The following is an 18,678-nucleotide window of genomic DNA, read 5'->3' as shown; positions in this document are numbered from 1 at the left end:
AACTATTTACACAGCATTTACATTGTATTGGGTATTATAAGTAATCTAGAGATGATTTTAAAGTACAAGCAGTTCCCGGGTTATGAATGAGTTCCGTTCCTGAGTCCATCTTTAAGTCAGATTTGAAGTCGGAACAGGTACATCCGTTATTATTTAGCATCAGTTAGTCAAACGTTTGTCTTAGTATATAGCATTTATTTTACCTTTCTATGCATATAAACACTTAAGAAATGTATGTATTTCAATAATTAAACCACTGCGCTGCTTAGTAATAATTGTAGCTTTCATCAGGATAGGACCTTTCACATGCTCCATTAAAATTTTTCCGATTGTTGACCGACTGTAGCCTAACGCTTTTCCAATGACCGATGGCGTTTCACCTCTTTCTGATTGCTTTATTACTTCCACTTTATTTTCAATCGTGATCGTCATTATTTTCATGAACATAAACACTGCAGAGCTGCACCGCTGGGTCCTAAAGTCCAACGCACTGAAACAGGTTAAATAAGGTCCGGGGCTCCGCTGGGTCCTAAAGACCACCACACTGATACATGTTAAATAAGGGACTTAAGCATCCGCGAATTTTGGTATCCGCGGGGGGTCCTGGAACCAATCCCCTGCAGATAAGGAGGGCCGACTGTACTGTGCTCAGTTCTGGTCGCCTCACTATAGGAAGGATGTGGAAACCATAGAAAGGGTGCAGAGAAGATTTACAAGAATGTTGCCTGGATTGGGGAGCATGCTTTATGAGAATAGGCTGAGTGAGGTCGACCTTTTCTCCTTGGAGCGACGGAGGATGAGGGGTGACCTGATACAGGTGTACAAGATAATGACAGGCATTGATCGTGTTGATAGTCAGAGGCTTTTTCCCAGGGCTGAAATGACTAAGATGAGTGGGCACAGTTTTAAGGTGCTGGGGAGTAGGTACAGAGGAGATGCTGGGGAAAGTCTTTTTACGCAGGGAGTGCGTGAAATGGGCTGCTGGTGACGGTGGTGGAGGCAGATACGATAGGGTCTTTTAAGAGACTCCTGGACAGGTATATGGAGCTCAGAAAATTAGAGGGCTATGGGTAAACCATAGGTAATTTCTCAGGTAGGGACATGTTTGGCACAGCTTTGTGGGCCGAAGGGCCTGTATTGTGCTGTAGGTTTTCTATGTTTCTAATTCTCCATTTCTTCAATTTAAAATGTTAGTTCTTCCTTTTCAGAGCTCCCTGGAAAACTACACTTACTGGCAACCTGTGCCTAGGATTCTTTCAGTCCCTCTTTGGCTTTGTCAGGTGCATAACAGATGCTTGGACCAATGTGCTCTCCAATCTGTACTTCTCCCTCCCACTGGGCATATAACCAGTTAATGCATTGCAGCTTCTCTGTACAATTTTAGCTCGCTTAAGCACAAGATCAGACTTCCACTGCTGAATGAAATAATCACAGGCAAATCATATGTTTTGGATATACAGTGGATTCTAGTTAATTGGGCCACAATTAATCAGGGAAGCCACTTATTTGGGACAACTTTTATAGAACAAAAAATTAATCGCGAAAATAGCAGGGAAGATTCCCTTAGTTTATTTGGTACACTAAGGCACTTAATTGAGGCAGAGGATAGTTGCTCAATAGTTTCGAACTAGCACCAGACACGTGCATTTGTGTGGTCATTAGACATTACACAGTAATTAGATTGAATTGTTTTTAAATAGCATCAGTTGCGTGAGCTTGTGTTCATAAAGCAACAAATTTTGTCACTGATAGTTGGCAAAAAAATAAGTAGCAAGACAATTCAGAACTGTTTTTCTTCTTGCAGTTTCAAGCATTCAGGCTTGGAGATGCCACAAACGGTCAGGAATGGAAATGAAAGAATGTCACTTCCTCACCAAGTTAGGAATTAAGAAATTGAAGGCATCAACAATCCTCTCCAACGTTATAATAGAAATGAAGGTTTGGAAGATGCAAATGTCAATAGCATTGTTTAAAAGCAGTCCGTTAGATAACTAGGTACCTGCGCTGATTTTGTTCACTTACGATCAATAAATGAATTCCTCCGTCGATAACTGGTAGGAACTAATATATAGTACTGTAGCATTGGTAATGTTCTAATTTGTTTGGGGTTTCATTTCAATACAAAATTTGTTACTCAGTTACATGGTAGTTTAATATTTTTTATACCCTTCAATTATTTCCATGCAACTTTGACTAAATGGTACAGCTGCTTAATTGGGCCAAACTGTTCTGATCCTGATGTGTCCCAATTAACCGGAATCCACTGTATACAGAAAAATAAAATTATTACACCCATAAAACCAGACAAAATATTCCTCTTCCTTAAACTCTTATGGCACAGCATTTGCACTGAAATCCTTTGATGGTTTAAAATTCTCTTGTCACTAGATGATTGTTTGTACATCCACTGCACAGCCAACTGACTGTTTCTGAGGACTAAGTGAAAGCTATTTCCTCAGCTTCACTTTGGCTAACCTCACAATGGCCATTGAGGAAATATCAACACAACTTCCTTTTATAAATCACTGAGTAACTACATGGCAAAGGGTGCAGATAAACGGCCATACTTTAAAATATCATATAAAACCATGTCACATTTTAAGCCAGACATCTGGCATAGTTAGTATCAACATTTCTTAATGGCTACTTCCAGCCAATCTTCAAGCACGAGTAAATAACTTGTAATTGGACATAATGCATTCTTCACGGCAGTACATTTATCATGTATGAAAACAGAAGTCACCTTATCGTGCTCGGCATTAAGGAAGTTTGTGTCTATCATTGTGTCCTGCAAGAGGAAAGACATTCTGCCTATCCTGTCTGTACAAGCTCTCTTTTAGAGCAACCTACAAGTCCTCCCACTGAATCTTTCCCCATAGGTCTGGGAATTTTTCTCCGTGTTGATCAAATCAGTAGTGTTGAAGGCCATAATGTAGTCCACATTAGTCAGAAATTTCTCCTCATGCTACTCTTAATTTTCTTCTTTATTTCACAACTGTGACTATCCTCGCCTCTCATCATTTTATCCACATCAATCAAATCTCCCTTCAATCTCTATTCAAAGAAAAATTGAAACTAAGTGACACAGATGACAACACAGCTTTGCTCCCAAATAAGCTCAATGCTTTCTGTGCTTGCTTTGTCCTTCAAAAAGTTGAGGAATCATCACAAACTCCCACAGTCCCTGATGATCCTGTGTTTTCACTCTCTGAGGCCGATGTGAGAGCATCTGGAACCTCAGTTCAGCGCAGAATCAAGTAAATGTTACAGAGCAGCAATCTGAACTGTCCTGTCCCTCACCTCTGGCCCCGAGGTCTTGACCTTTTCAATCTGGCCAGGCATTGTCCAAACATCGGGCTCCGTCGCTCTGATAAGCGCTGGGGGCCTGGACCCCACCGCCTTGAATCAGCCTGTACCCAGTCTTCCCAGTCTGGCCCAGCACTTCATCCAAACATCCGGTCCAGTAGGTTCTGGGACCTGGACCCACAGCCTCAACTTGGCCGGTCCCTGACCTTTCCAATTCAGCCTGGCAAGTCAATTGATTAAACCTCGGGTCTTTCCTCATTTTCGGCAGCAGACCTACAGCCTCGCCTCAGTTCTGCTTCATTGAATTGTCTCCAGCTCCAAAGGGAAGTTATAGGCTATTGCTTGTGGTGATTATTAATAGCACTTTTTCTGGTAAACAAAGTATTTTGTTGTTTCCTTAGTGCTGTTTGCTGCCAGTAAGTAGTTGCTGAGCTTCACCAGTGCCATCTTCTCTTCCATATTTGCAGTTTGCACAATGTCTGCTCTGTTAGCTCCAGTCTCATTGATTCTATTATGGTTCTTGTAGTTACTGTGTATGCCCACAAGGAAACAAGTCTCAGGTTCCATATGGTGACATATATGTACTTTGATATTAAATTTACTTTGAACTGTCCCAAGCTCTCTAATTTAACCTTGTGATTGTACCCGTGATCCAATGAATCATTGTCTTTTCTATAATACGGCACCTCGAAATGAACCAGCACTTGAAATGTTTCATTATCATAATAATGTCCTCAGCATTCATGAAAGGGTTTCTTTTCATCCTTAATAAGAACACTTTTGAAATCCGATTTATATTGAGTTAATCTTTTCCACAAACACACCTCTTCTCTCACGTTCACTATTAATTTTATTATAATCAGGCCACTTCCTGCTAGTATCTCAATCCAGGAAACTCAGACCCCACTTAATGCTGAGAATGCCTTCCTCAAAGGTGGAGCGCCATGTAAATCAGCTCTTTGCGGGGTCATTATAACAATACATAAATGGATCCGTGTGCCTGTTTTTTTTAAAAAAAGAATCAAACTTTAAGATATATAATGTATTATTTTATGTATACATAGTAATTTGTGGAGTAACAAACACGCAAAGAGGCCAAACCTGTACATCAGTGGAACAGCAGCAGCAGAGGGAAGTGGGTGGTGGTTACACCTTAGAGGAGGGGCCAGGCTCTGAGTCCTCCTCTGACTTTGGCTTCTTCTTCAAGTAGACGTTGAGATTTGACTACCTTTGCTTAAGTTTCCTCTCATGAAGCAGTTGTCGGCAACAGGAAATCATGTAAAGAACACCTCTCACTGCCTTATTGCTTCACTCCCAGTCAGAGTCATTATCGATGAACTGGTCCATAATTTGTGTGAGTGAGGTGATGCCAGTGCTGAGGAATTTTGTGGTTCTTCCTGGTGTTTGCTCTTCTCCATCTGTATCCTCACCTAGAACGCGCTGCTCCGCCAATTCTCAGAGCTCTTCATTATTAAGGCTCTCACCGTGAGAATACAGCAACTGTTCAACATCACCATCATTAACATCCTCTAATCCATCTTCATAGGCTAGTTCAACAATGTTTTCAATGACTGGTTCCACCTGAAATCACAGGATGTCATTGCATGTTTCTGGCCATAGCTTCTTCACACTCTGCTCATGCAGTTTGAAGTTTATTCATCCCAGGCTGCTCTGATACTATATTGCCTACTGCTTTCATGACGTAGTTTTTCCAAAATTGCCCGATAAATTGTTTGTCTTGACTGTTTGTTTCCTCTAGAAGTTGTTTGAATGTGTGACGAAGGTAGGAGGATTTAAGATTACTCATCGATCCATTGGTTGGAGTAATGAAGTGGTGTTGGGTGGAAGGTAAACCACTTCTACAGGAATGCAGGTCCGAAGCATGTCAAGATTCTCAGGGTGGCCAGGGCATTATCAACCACCAACAATGCTTTAGGTTCAAGGTCATGTTCCTCACAATACCACTTTACTGCTGAACAAAAATGTGAAACAAACCAACTTTGTTTCAATCGTCACCAGGCTTTCTTGTTTGATTTCCAAATTGCTGGTAGACTTGACTTTAAAATGTCTTTCATTGCTCGTGGTGGTTTCAGAATGATACTCAATCATAGGTTTTAACTTAAAGTCACCTTTAGCTTGCTTCCTAGCAAGAGAGTTAATTGGTCCTTTGCAGCCTTGAACCCAGATGCCTGTTTCTCTTCTCAGGAGCTGAAAGTACGAGAAGGCATTCTTTTCCAAAATAGGCCTGTTTCATCTACATTGAAGGCAAGCTCGGGAGGATAATCGTCCTTTTCAATTATGGCCTCCAGTGTTGCAGGAAAATCCTGGCTGCCTTGTTTCTGCACTAGCCACTTCACCAGAGACAGCATTATGCAGGGTGTGAGTGTATGTATCATACATAACCTTTTTAACTCCTTTTATTTTCCTCTTACAATTATCAGAGAGGTCTAGGTATTTGTGTTCCCCTTATCCCTGAATGTAATGTGCTCAACTGCACCTGATTAATTTCTTCCTTAACACAAAAGGTCCTGAAGATGCTGGAAATCCAGAACAATGCACTCAAAATGTTGGAGGTAGTCAGCAGGGCAGGCAGCAACTGAGGAATAAATAGTTAACATTTGGGGCTGAGATCCTTCCATTTTTGGGATCTGTTTACAGTTCCGTCTGCTATTTTTTGTTTTGTTTTACTTGGGCCAAATTGACTATCATCCCTTTAATATCAACCTTTTACCCAAATAGTTACTTTAAGTGTGGATGATTGTCTCCTTTACCATTGTAACATTAAATATTGGAACTTTACGATCACTGTCAGCCAATGTTCTCCCACCAGAGTTTGGTGTGTTTAATCTACCTCATTCACCAGATCCAGCAATGTCGCCTCCTAGAAACATACCGTTCTGGAAAATTATCTTGGAGAGGCTTAGAAACACTTTACCTTCTCTGCCTTTACTATTATTGTTCTAATTTTACATTGGATAATTAAAGCCCCACCTTGTAATGCTGCAGTGGTATATGCATGTCACTGTAAATTCCCTCCATCTTTCCCACTCATTGTTTATCTACAGAATACACCCAGTCCCAGTTCCGTCTACCGTTTTATAGCCTTAACCAAAACAGATTTTATCACAACCTTTCTGCAACATCCTCTTTCTTCAGCACTAATATTCTCTTTAACTGTCCTTTCTTTCTAAACATGCTTACAAGAATATTAAAGCTCAGTTCTACCCCAAGTTTTCTGTTAATATCACCTTATTATATTCCCACCAACCTTATAAACCACAGCTACACATTCACATACGTTACTGATGAGTGGACTCTAAATGGAACACAGACTTAAATGAAACCCAATTAAACAAATGCCCCAATTACCCCAAGTTTTATGGAAATAGTTGAAAATGTATAAGAATGACCAACTACTGCTTAACTGAGTAACAAATTATGTATTTAAATGAAATACAGAATATATTAGAACACTACCAATGCTACTACAGTGGTAAAAAGCAGTGCATTAGTTCCTATAGTATTCCTCCTATACAGGAATTCATCCGGTGTACACTGCCGTGTCTGGGGTGTCCAGGGTGGGGGTAGCACCTCTGGTGAAGGGGCTTGTCCTGTCCATTCTGGGGCATCTCACTGGACAGTCAGCTCTCACCTATGGCTCCAAGTAGCTGTTTGCATGTGACAGCAGCCACACCCTTCGACAGGTGGGCCAAACCAGGTGAGGGTATCCAGTGGGCCTCATACCCTGGTGAAGTCAGCTCCAGTGGATTGGAAGCTTGAGATCAATAGTGAGATACAATGGCCAAAAAGGCGGTTCTTCAACATTTGTGGAAAACTAAAGGCATGATAAGGTACAGTAATAGTTATGGTTATCTACTGTAACCAATAAAGACCCTGATTTGTGACGGCTACTCGTACTAGTAGACCCGGACATCTGATATCAAGAGAGCAAAACTGTCCCAGTGCAACAGCTTTTCCACCTTAAAAGCTCTCCTGCACAGGTTTCACTGTTACTTTCGGATACAACAGACAACCAACAGGATGCTGTGTTCATTTGATTGACTATAAATAAACAAAATAAGTGCAGACACCTAGTGCAGATAATAGATTGCCTTCATACAATATTTTCAACGATTGTATCCTCCAAATCTTCATTTTCATTGTAACATTCAAGACGATTGTCAATACCTTCAAATTCTACATTGTTCCTAACTTGAAGTAGCTCTATCTGACATTTCTAAGCCTGAATGCTTGAAACTGCAGAGAGCCAAACAGATCTGAATTGTCTTACTGCTTATTTCTCACCAAATATCAACAATCACTACTTTTTGAATACAAACATAACTGATGCTATTTAGAAATTTTTCGTTTTAAGAATGGTGTAGTATCTAATGCCCATGCAAGTTCATGCGAATGACACTAGTTAGAAACTGTTCAGCAACAATTCCCTGTCCCGATTAAGCGGCATAGTTCCAAAATAAACAAAGGGAATCTCAGCTATTTTCTCAATTAGTTTTTGTTCTTGAAGGGATGTCCAAAATAAACAGCTGTCCCGATTAACCAATGGACCAATTAAGCAGAATCCACTGTATATCATTCTCACTTTATTTCAGTCCTTTCTACTAAACCCACAACTGCTCCAGTTATGCACTGCCATATTCTTTTGGTTAATGAACGCCTTGTGGGAAAATCAGGTTAAATATATTAAAATGAGCACAGTTAGTTAATTCATTCCTGTACAGTTTATTGCTGACTACTTGATATAAAAACAAATGCAGTGTACAAAGATAAAAGCATTATATGATTATGTCTGGAATAACTAACAAAAGCTCCTCGTGGCAGATTATTGGCATTTAACCAAAAACAAAAAGAGTCCCACTTCCCTAGAAAATTTGAAGTCAGTCTTAAGGCAATTTGGTCAACAGAACAGTAACTGGTTTTGCAAACAATATGAGAAACACTGATCCAAGCACCAAGATTCTTCCTTCTGGTGTAATCAAATGCAACTTCATCAATAACATGAGCAAGTTATACAAAAGATCGCAGCCATATTATGCAAAACAAAACAGTGAGCACATACTTTTCCAGGAACATTGGTGCCATGAAGTATTTTAATCATACTCAGGTGGGGAGTTTTCTGAAAATGGGGAACCACAAAGGCAACAATGCCATTTAGTCTGTCAGTCCCTGAAGATCATATCAAGCTTTTAGCACTCTTAAATGTTTCCAATTTCAAAACTTAGATCTAACAGGTGACCTGGTGATAGAGTTTCTCAAGGAATGCAGGTTCCCCATTTTCAGACACCTACTTAAGACTCTGATCAGGTCATATAATTTAAGTCAGTCATTTAAAATAAACTACACGTTGTTGCTACATTGCTGCAAACTAATGCTTGCACCTCAAAAAAAACCTTACCTAACCATTCAAATACTAATTAAGATTAAAATGGAAAGATTGGAGTTATAATTGGCATATTTTAGTTTCTCTGAAAGAGCAGTAAATTTGATATATTTAATTTTTAAATATAGGATCCGTGTTTATGCAATTAATCAAATTTAAACTTATCCTTACTGCCTCAATTAAAACAGCATTAATTAACCGTTCATAGTTTTGTAGATTTAAAAAAGATCCAGTATTAAAATTAATGAATTATGCTTAGATTTGCGGTATGTGATTTGCAAAAAAAAAATCTGCCTGGAATGATCTGCAGCAATTCCAATAAGGAATATCAGTGGCCCATCTTAGCATGCAGCTCAAAAGACATATGTATGTAGAACTTGTAAATACCTCTGGGTTTCCTGCACAGTTTGTTATATTGGAGTTACGTAAACAAAATTCAGGTCCTTTTAATGCTGCACAGTCTTGTAAATTGGAGCAAGGTAAGTTAACACATCATCAGTTACTGTCAGTGTTATTTAACTTTGACTGGACAGAAGCTGAACATCTGATCCTTTGAAAAGCAAAGAGATTGAGAACATCTACCTGAGTTACCAAAGATCAAAATTCAATCCAAATATCAGTAACTCCAAAATTCTGTACATCTTTGGTCCAGCACTGATCATCAGCAATAGATGGTGCACTTGGTCCTTGAGATGAACTTGAACCCCAAATTTTTGACTAATGTGCAAAACTACCATCAATTGAATTATGAAGAACCTGTACTTATACAGTATATCTCATGATTTCAAAATGCTAAGGATACCAAAAATGTGCAAACACATGACTAAGAATATACATATAATAAATATATGAAATTCTAATTATCAGTACAGTTATTCTTCAACATGCTACATTGCACCATGTTTAACAAAATCTCGGGCACATCTGAGACTCACTTTTTTTAAAACACTGGTTTACAAGGTTTCGTTTTAGTGTTTCGAGTTTCAGCTTAAGAAATTTTGTATAGTAATACATTTGTTGGCATGAAACCCCAAGTTACTTCATGCTGAAAACCTCTAGGATTATCAGAGTCTACCACAGATTAATGAGTAAGCAATTTAGCTGCATCTGCTGCAGACTACAAAGTAAACAGGTAACTATAAGTTTATTTCAGCCCTTCAGCAAGCTTTAAAATATGACAGAAAGTAATTATCACCATTAACCGTTATCACTTATCAAAGAACTTGTCAGCAGGAATGCCATGTGACACTAAGTAACTGTGCCAACACACAGAATTGAAAAACAATCATAGTGTTTGATTCACTTAACACATTGGAACACTGTCAGCAGCATATTTTTACATGGTTGTCAAATTAAAAAAGGGTTTCATGTACCAATTTTTTTTCAATGGAATGCCATTGGGGCTTCAATTGGGCAACTCTGCTGGCTTTCCCTGCTCCTCATTAATGACCGTATCTCTGATGTTGATAGGAGCTGTGATAGGCACCAAAATCTGCCACTTGGAAGAAAAGGATTATATGCCTGTGAAAGCTCAAAAATGTGCAGCCATAATACATGAAGGTTTACAAACTATATAAAAACCATATAAAGATTCCCATTGTAATCAAGTAATACCAGTACAAACAGGAGGGTAGAAAATATATCTGTGATTACAGTAAAGTGATACCAAAATTCCATGCAAGGTTTGTAAACGCCGTCTCTTCTTCAGCTTCACTGTAGAGTCAGTATTGCATCTGAGAGATAAAGAGTGTTTGCAACCATGGGACGCATCATATTCCATCCCTGCAGAAAAATAGAAAGATGTTATAAACTGGCATCTTTCTCCTAGTGTTGCTTTGAATTTATTTCTCAACTGGCAAAACATTAAATAATCCTAGAAACTGATCATAAGTGTTTCTCTCAAGTCCAATAAAATTAATGTAACAAACCTAAGACACTGTAAACACAAGTCATGCACAGCATACTTATGTAATCATATTTCAGTGAAATCTGATATGGTAAAGTTAATACAAATATTCAGATGTGTTTTCAATATCTGAAACCCTACAGATAATGCTTATAGTATCATACATCAGAATCTTGCTAAATGAACACGATTTCAGCAGGGCTACCCAGAAGAATAAGAATTGCAAGAGCTTTTGTCACAGCAATATGCTTCAGATGCAAATATCCATAAACATTCCTAGAACTTCTGCACTTATTTCTGGCACCATGTATTGGAAAGGATGACAATATCACTTAGAGGTTACATTAAGGATATACAAAAGCTTTATTGTGGGTGGTGGACCTTAGTTGTGTGGAGAAGCTAGACAAACTGGGATCATTCTCCATACAGCAGAGAAGGCCAAGAGAGGAGAACTTTTAGAGGTGTTTAAAATAATGATGAAAGATTTTATTTACAGCAAGCAAGGAGAAACTGCTTCCAGTGGCAGAAGGGTCATTACTCAAAGAGCAGATTTAAGGTGAGAACCAAGAGAAATTGGCACAATATGGAATATTTTTAAGGATTCAGAGTATGGCTACAATCTGAAGCACAGCAAAAAAGGGAAGTGGAAGCAAATTCAATAGTAACTTTAAACAGAAATGTGACAGAATACAGGAAAATTCAGAAACCACAAGGGTGTGAAACTAACTGGGTGACTTTTAAAGAGCTAGTACAGATACAATAGACCAAAAGGCCTCCTGTGCAGCCTCTCATTCAAACAATACTAGACCTTGAACATACTGTACAATATCTGAGCAGAAATACTTTGACATGGTGTTCATAACGTCTTGTTCATTGTACACTTTATTTAACACCATTTACTTAATTTTGTAATTTATAGATTTGTGTCTTTGCACTGTATTGCTACCGTAAAACAACAGATTTCACACCGTATTGCAGTCATAGTAAAACAAATACTGAATGTCTCCATGATACATCTTGCTCCAGCTCATACAACGATTCTCTATTTTAAAAAAACAAAATAATTTCTATTTCTCTTCTTCAGGGATTGTGTAATCCTATATGCCACCTTTCTCTGAGAGTCTACAATGAGTCAGTTACAACAAAGCTTTTCAATCAAAAGGAAAGCAAGATTGATTGTAATCCAGTGGTAAGTATTTTAAAACACTCCATATAAGAATCTTAGATAGAAGCCTGTTTTCTTTTCACCAACTGTAGTATTGCAATCAAGATTCTTAGAGTCTGATCAACCTACAATACAGGCCGAACACCAGTTTCCCAAGGATTACATTCAGTAAAACGTTGCTTGGGGCACAACTGAATGTACATTAACTAAATGAAGCCTAAATCTCTATTCAAGTTTTTACATCCAAAATGGAACAAGAATGTGAACTACTTCTGGGCATAATGCATTTAACTAGCTACATAGTTCATGGGGTGTGCCATAGAGAAATTAATCCTAATTCACTATGTTTTGCTAGAGACACTAGTTGATTGTTCTGCCGCAGTGTGGAAGGATGCAAGAACTTACAAAGTGACCGTAACAGATTATGGCAAATAAGTTACAATACTGGCAAATGTTGGGTTATGATTTCAAAAGAACAGAGCATTTCTTCCAAATGACCAGGTGCTATGTCTCACCGTGGCCGATGTGAGGAGAATCCTGTGCGGGATCAACTCACGGAAGGCTGCTGGACCAGACAATATTCCTGGCAGAATGCTTAGAGGATGTGCAGACCAACTAGCAGATGTTCTCACTGACATCTTCAACATCTCCCTGAGCAGCGCCATCGTTCTAACATGCTTCAAGGCTGCCACCATCGTCCCTGTGCCAAAGAAGTCTTCAGTGTCCTGCCTCAATGACTACCGTCCCATTGCACTCACATCCCATTATCATAAAGTGTTTTGAGAGGCTTGTCATGAGGCACATCATGAGGGCTGCCCCCTCACTGGACCCCCTGCAGTTTGCATAACTTCTCAACCGTTCAACAGATGACACCATTGCCGTCACCCTCCACAAAGCCCTAACCCACTTGGACAAAAAAGACACGTACGTTCGAATGCTGTTCATAGACTTCAGTTTAGCATTCAACACAATCATTCCTCAAAAACTGACTGCAACTAGATCCTAGACTTCCTGACTGGAAGACGTCAGTCGGTTCAGATCGGAAGCAGCATCTCCAACACCGTCACACTGATCACAGGGGCCCCCCAGGGCTGTGTGCTCAGTCCACTGCTGTTCACTCTGCTGACCCACGACTGTGCTGCAACACACAGCTCGAACCATCAAGTTCGCCGATGACACGACCGTGGTGGGTCTCATCAGCAAGAACGAGTCAGCATACAGAGAGGAGGTGCAGCGGCTAACGAACTAGTGCAGAGCCAACAACTTGTCCCTGAACGTGAACAAGACAAAACAGATTGTTGTTGACTTCAGGAGGGCACGGAGCGACCACTCCTCCCTGAACATCGACAGCTCCTTGGTAGAGATCGTTAAGAGCACCAAATTTCCTGCTGTTCACCTGGCGGAGAATCTCACCTGGTCCCTCAACACCAGCTCCATAGTAAAGAAAGCCCAGCAGTGTCTCTGCTTTCTGCGAAGGCTGAGAAAAGTCCATCTCCCACCCCCCCATCGTCACCACATTCTACAGAGGTTATACTGAGAGTATCCTGAGCAGCTGCATCACTGCCTGGTTCGGAAATTGCAAGACCCTGCAGTGGATAGTGAGGTCAGCTGAGAAGATCATTGGGGTCTCTCTTCCCGCCATTACAGACATTTACACCACATGTTGCATCCGCAAAGCAAACAGCATAATGAAGGACCCCGCACACCCCTCATACAAACTCTTCTCCCTCCTGCTGCCTGGGAAAAGGCACCGAAGCATTCGGGCTCTCACGAACAGACTTTGTAACAATTTCTTCCCCCAAGCCATCAGACTCCTCAATACCCAGAGTCTGGACTGACACCAACTTACTGCCCTCTACTAAGCCTATTGTCTTGTTTATTATTTATTGTAATGCCTGCACTGTTTTGTGCACTTTATGCAGTCCTGGGTAGGCCTGTAGTCTAGTGTAATTTTTTAGCACTGTTTTACATAGTTCAGTGTAGTTTTCATATTGTTTCATGTAGCACCATGATCCTGAAAAATGTTGTCTCATTTTTACTGTGTACTGTGCCAGCAGTTATGGTCGAAATGACAATAAAAAGTGACTTGAACTTGACTTGACTTGAACTTGATCTTCTAAATTCTGCACATCTTCAAATAAAGGAGGACCCAAAAGGCTTTAAAATTACATGTATGGATGCAGAAAGCAAAGAGAAAAGATAATTATATTGTGAGGACTGGAGACAAGGGGGTAGAACTAATGCTACAACTATAGACAGACTATGACCTTCCATAGAGACCTGAGCATCACACCTTAGGATGTGTGCATATGTGTGTGTGTATACATAAAATAGCCTTAAAGGGATAGAAGAACAGATACATCTAAACTTCAAGCAACACACAAAAACTGGACAAGCAGTGGACCGGGAAGCATCTGTGGAGGAAAATGGACAAATGACCTGCACTGTATTTCACAAGGAAACAAGAGAGTCCTGAGACCTTCCTGAAGGGGAACGGCAGGGTACAGGGCACAGGGACTGGACAGCTATGGGAAATATGAGGTGGAACCGGCCAGGGAAGCCAAGGGGGCTGACGGGAGAGGAAGAACAAGAAGTCTTGGCCCAAAACATCAACTGACCATAAAAGCTGTCTGACTCACTGAGTTTCTCCAGACTTCAGGATCTGCAATCTCTTATGTCTGTACATTCAAATGAGACAGATTACAAGACTATGAATATATTCCTTATCACAAGGAAGTCTGCAGATGCTGGAAATCCAAAGCAACACACGCAAAATGCTGGAGGAACTCAGCAGGTCAGACTATATCTATGGAAATGAATAGATCGTCAATGTTTCAGGCCAAGACCCTTTTTCAGAACCCTGACAATGTGATTTTTATCAAAAAATTTGTAGACACTGTAGAACACCAATGGAGTGAATGCAAATTATTTCATCAGTTTGAGAGTCCATTATATAAAACTTAAAGACAGTCCATTCGGGATTGAGCCCGGGAAAAAAGAAATACATTAAAAAGATGGTACAAGCTTGGAGCTTATTCACCCTTGAAGTAAGGTGAATTGTTAAAAATTTTAAGTACAAAATTAATAGATTTTTGTGAACTAAAGATCTTGAAGAATGCAGGAGCATAGGCCATTTAGATTTAGCTCACAGATAAGCCAGGATCTCAGCAAACTGGCTTTGAGAGAATACATGGTTTCCTTTTGTTCTTGTAAACCTCTCCCCAACCACAAGTCTGCTAATTCAGCATAAACTAAGGAATGAAACACTGCTTTCAGCTAACATGGGACTCCTCTTGTCAGGGAGCTTTGCTGACTGTTTGATCCATACAACAAAGCTCTTGGTTGAAAATGGGAAAGGAATGGATTCAAATTTTATATCAGGTCCTTCATTCTTCGCAGATGGAAGAGGAGGAAAAATGGCAAGTTATTTTATGCTGGGAGTTACAACCAAACAGATTGCATCACTTGAAAGGGTGATGAAATCAGATGTAACAATAACCTCCAAAGTTCAGTTAGGTATATACATTAACTATTTGATGGGCTATGGATCGGAGCAGACGAGTGACAAATTGGGATCATGCTTTTAATGAACAAACATCAGCAAAAGAACTGAATGGACATGTGTTATATGATTAATTGAACAACATTGAGTTACGCCTATTACCTCCAAAGACTACCACTGTTGGAATTTCAACTTTGCAAATGTTAACATGGAGAAAAACACTGCGACTTTAATCTGAAGGAAAACAGCAACAGAATTAGCACTGTGAACATTCAGAGCCAGCCCTGTCACTCAAACTTGTAATCATCAGCTACAGACAAAATAACTCAAACCACCCACACTAACAGGAAGTTGTTCAGAGATACAACTCTCAAGAGTCCGTAATTTGAAGCACTCTGAAATGTAAACGTAACTCCCTCACCTTGCATAGAAAGATGAAGGAAAGTGGGAGAAAAATATAAGGCATATCTTGTGGTCCATTTGACCTCTGGCCAGCCTCACAGCTTGAATTCCACAGAACTGCACAACAGTTTGATTGGACAGCTTGAGAAACATGCCGAGGTGGAAGCAATTAAACAGAAGCAGTGGGAGGATTCTTTGGGGCATTGTTTAAAATGCAGCTGACAGTTTCCCTATTTTCTCCAAAGTTTCATGTTTTCACATACATTCCTATCCCAAATTAGAAACTCTGTGGTCGAACTGTACGATTCTAAACATCTATGAAAAAAAATTCAGAGCCATCTTCCAGCTTTTGCTTCTTTGATTCTGTTTTGCAGCCAGACTTCATTCAGCCGAAAGGACAGTATGTTCAACAGCAGAGACCTGGCTGTATTTTTTTAATTAACCAAGAAAGTTTTCACATTAACTCTCTGCTTTAAGAAGTCATTTTCACAACATGGTCAAAAATGAAGGCCTTTCCAGCAAGAATTGTCACACTACAGCTCTGGCTTTCTACCTTGCCTGGCTCCAGGGAGAAAGCTATTCCTATCTGCTAAAGGTACAAGGACCAGAGAATACAGACTTAGCATTTTGGCCAAGTACTCTAGGGAGAATATGAGAACTATCTTTTTTAAACAATGGAGCAATTGGCAATAATCAGGAACCACTGACATGAGGGCAGAGAAAGTGAAAACAATAAATGATTTCAAAGATAAAGCAAAAAGTAAACCAGTGGAAGGCTGCCTGGATTGATCTACAGAGCGTCAGCATCAGCTCATTAGGCTGGATGGCTTCTGGTTTGTAATAATTCTGATTCTACGGGCTCAAGTAAACTATGTGGATACTCTGTTGTAAGATTCAGGCAACTGATGGTTCTCAGGTGAATTCCATTCATTTAACTGACATCCATTTTCCAATAACCCACAGAGAGATTGGGGTAGGCTGAGTTCACTAAAGGTTCTTACCTGCAAATAAGAGTAGAACTAGTTCATCACTCACAGTCCATCTCCATTATCTGCAGGCTTCATTCGCATCTGTGCCTGCATCTGAGCAATCATTTCTTGCATTCGACGCAACTGAGGAGAAAATAATTGTTCATTTATAACATTATTTTACTGCATAGTTCACTAGAAATACTTGCACAAAGGGAACAATGTCGCTTACACAACATCAATCCACAAATCTCATTTAAAAATGTAACTAAATATGACAGTGTTATATTCTTTGTACACAAATATATTGAACATTATTAACTAAGAAGTTCTTTGATTAATAATAGAGGTAAAGTGATAATCACAGTTAGGTTATAAACACAATATTGATTTGTAAAAAAAAGACCCCCAAAGCAAGGCTCTCAGCAACGGCAGGGTCTCCTGACTTTTACAGAATATAATTCACACTCCACTTGTGGTGCATATTCCTTATAAAATATATTATTGGCTTTATGAGGCTACATTATAATGACAATACTATGCTTGGACTGGGGGCAGGGTAGGATACTTCAAAGGTCCTTTTATACCAAAAAAAAACAGCGTTTTGCATTCTGCCTCAAACACAGTGCTTTTAAAGACATCAACTCATTCTGCACAATACATTGATTTTGAAAATCAGCTTCTCTCTAGCAATGGCTTGTAGATCAATGCCAATACTGGCTTCAAGTCCAGAGCATTCAAACAGTGGAAGGTTATACTGTTAACACTATTTGCCACTATCTCAATACTGGCAGCTCTGAAATAGTCTGTGTGAAACTTTAACTAAAACATGCTATTTAGTTTCTTACTCTATATGAAATTTCTTTGACAGTGAGATCACTTACTGAGTGAGTGTTTACTCTGGAGCACAAAATAAAGTGCACTGGAGATTTGAAACAGATTTGAATGGATGGCACTAATTAAAAATCACCTTAAATCCTAAACATTGCCAATTAAATTTATATAGCTCTAATAGATTGAGAGAACCTGGAGAGGTGCAATAGAGGTTAATTATTAGCATTCTCTTAATGTGCATGGAGACATTGTCTTAGTCATTATGTTACACTGATAGAAATTAACCTTGAGTGAATGCAGTCCTGAGCATTGCACTATTCAGCAAATTATTGATGAATTGATGCTACTCAATCTCAGTTTACTGGGAATGACGGTTTCTATGCATATGTAAACTGGATTTGGAGGAGGACGTGATCTGCACTGGTCCGTCTCTAGTTTCCCTGAGCATTCACACTGACATTACTGTGCCATCCAGTGGCAAGCTCTGCTAATCACTCGACCGCCTTTTCTCTTTCCCTCCCCCACACCCGCCCATTTCTGCAGAGCAGCTGAACACTCACAATGAAATTAAATTCCAGACCACTGGCTGGGAATATTTAATTCTATCCTCAGCAGGCAAGCCTACATAACAAGCGAGGAGTGAAAAATTGCAAATTCGCAGGGAAAGCTTTGTTCTGCAGATTGCATAGAACTGAACAAAGCGGAAGGGTTTATCAGGTCTGCTGTTTTTTGCAAATATAACAAAAGGAAAAAAACGATGGAAGAAAATCAGGGCAAAATGACTGACAAAAATATAACATATCCACAAGATGGTGAGCTTCCACACAGGTAGCTGCCAGACAAGAGCAGGCACCACATGTGAGTTCAATGCGATAAAAGCCAAACCTGAAGCAGCAAAATGTGTACAATGAAAATACCTCCTCAGTAAGGTTCGGTCCTTAAGGTTCAACGGTTTACTGATGTAAATGATCCCCTTGAATAATCGGACAGAGAAAAGATGAAATCCAAGTACTAGAGCCTACAATTCAGATGTTTGGCAAATTAAATTACTCTTAAAAGTTATTCAGTGAATGCAGCAGTCACTCGCAATGTCAGCAAGTAGTGTCAATTCTTAATTGTCCCTGCACTATCATGACAGTTGAGTCAACCATATTAGTGGATCCGAAGGCACCTACATAGCAGAATTCCTTATCC

The 18,678-nt window shown here is 39.7% G+C and overlaps 1 protein-coding gene across 2 annotated transcripts in view; it reads right to left on the bottom strand.

Annotated features, from left to right (window-relative positions):
• Positions 1–8,029: 8,029 nt before the first annotated feature.
• LOC140732977 (septin-2) overlaps positions 8,030–18,678 on the bottom strand; it is a 163,219-nt gene continuing 152,570 nt past the window's right edge. For both annotated transcript variants that reach the window (XM_073055709.1, XM_073055710.1), the window contains exons 13-14: positions 16,684–16,794; positions 8,030–10,489 (exon numbers count right to left, since the gene is read on the bottom strand). In XM_073055709.1, the coding sequence (XP_072911810.1) occupies positions 16,714–16,794 (81 nt within the window). In that variant the 3' untranslated portion in view covers positions 8,030–10,489; positions 16,684–16,713. The remainder of the gene's footprint in view (positions 10,490–16,683; positions 16,795–18,678) is intronic.

This window comes from Hemitrygon akajei, chromosome 9 (assembly GCF_048418815.1).
Source record: "Hemitrygon akajei chromosome 9, sHemAka1.3, whole genome shotgun sequence".
Lineage (NCBI taxonomy): Eukaryota > Metazoa > Chordata > Chondrichthyes > Myliobatiformes > Dasyatidae > Hemitrygon > Hemitrygon akajei.
The sequence above is the reverse complement of the archived record's forward strand: the minus strand, read 5'-3'. Positions and strand labels throughout refer to the sequence as shown.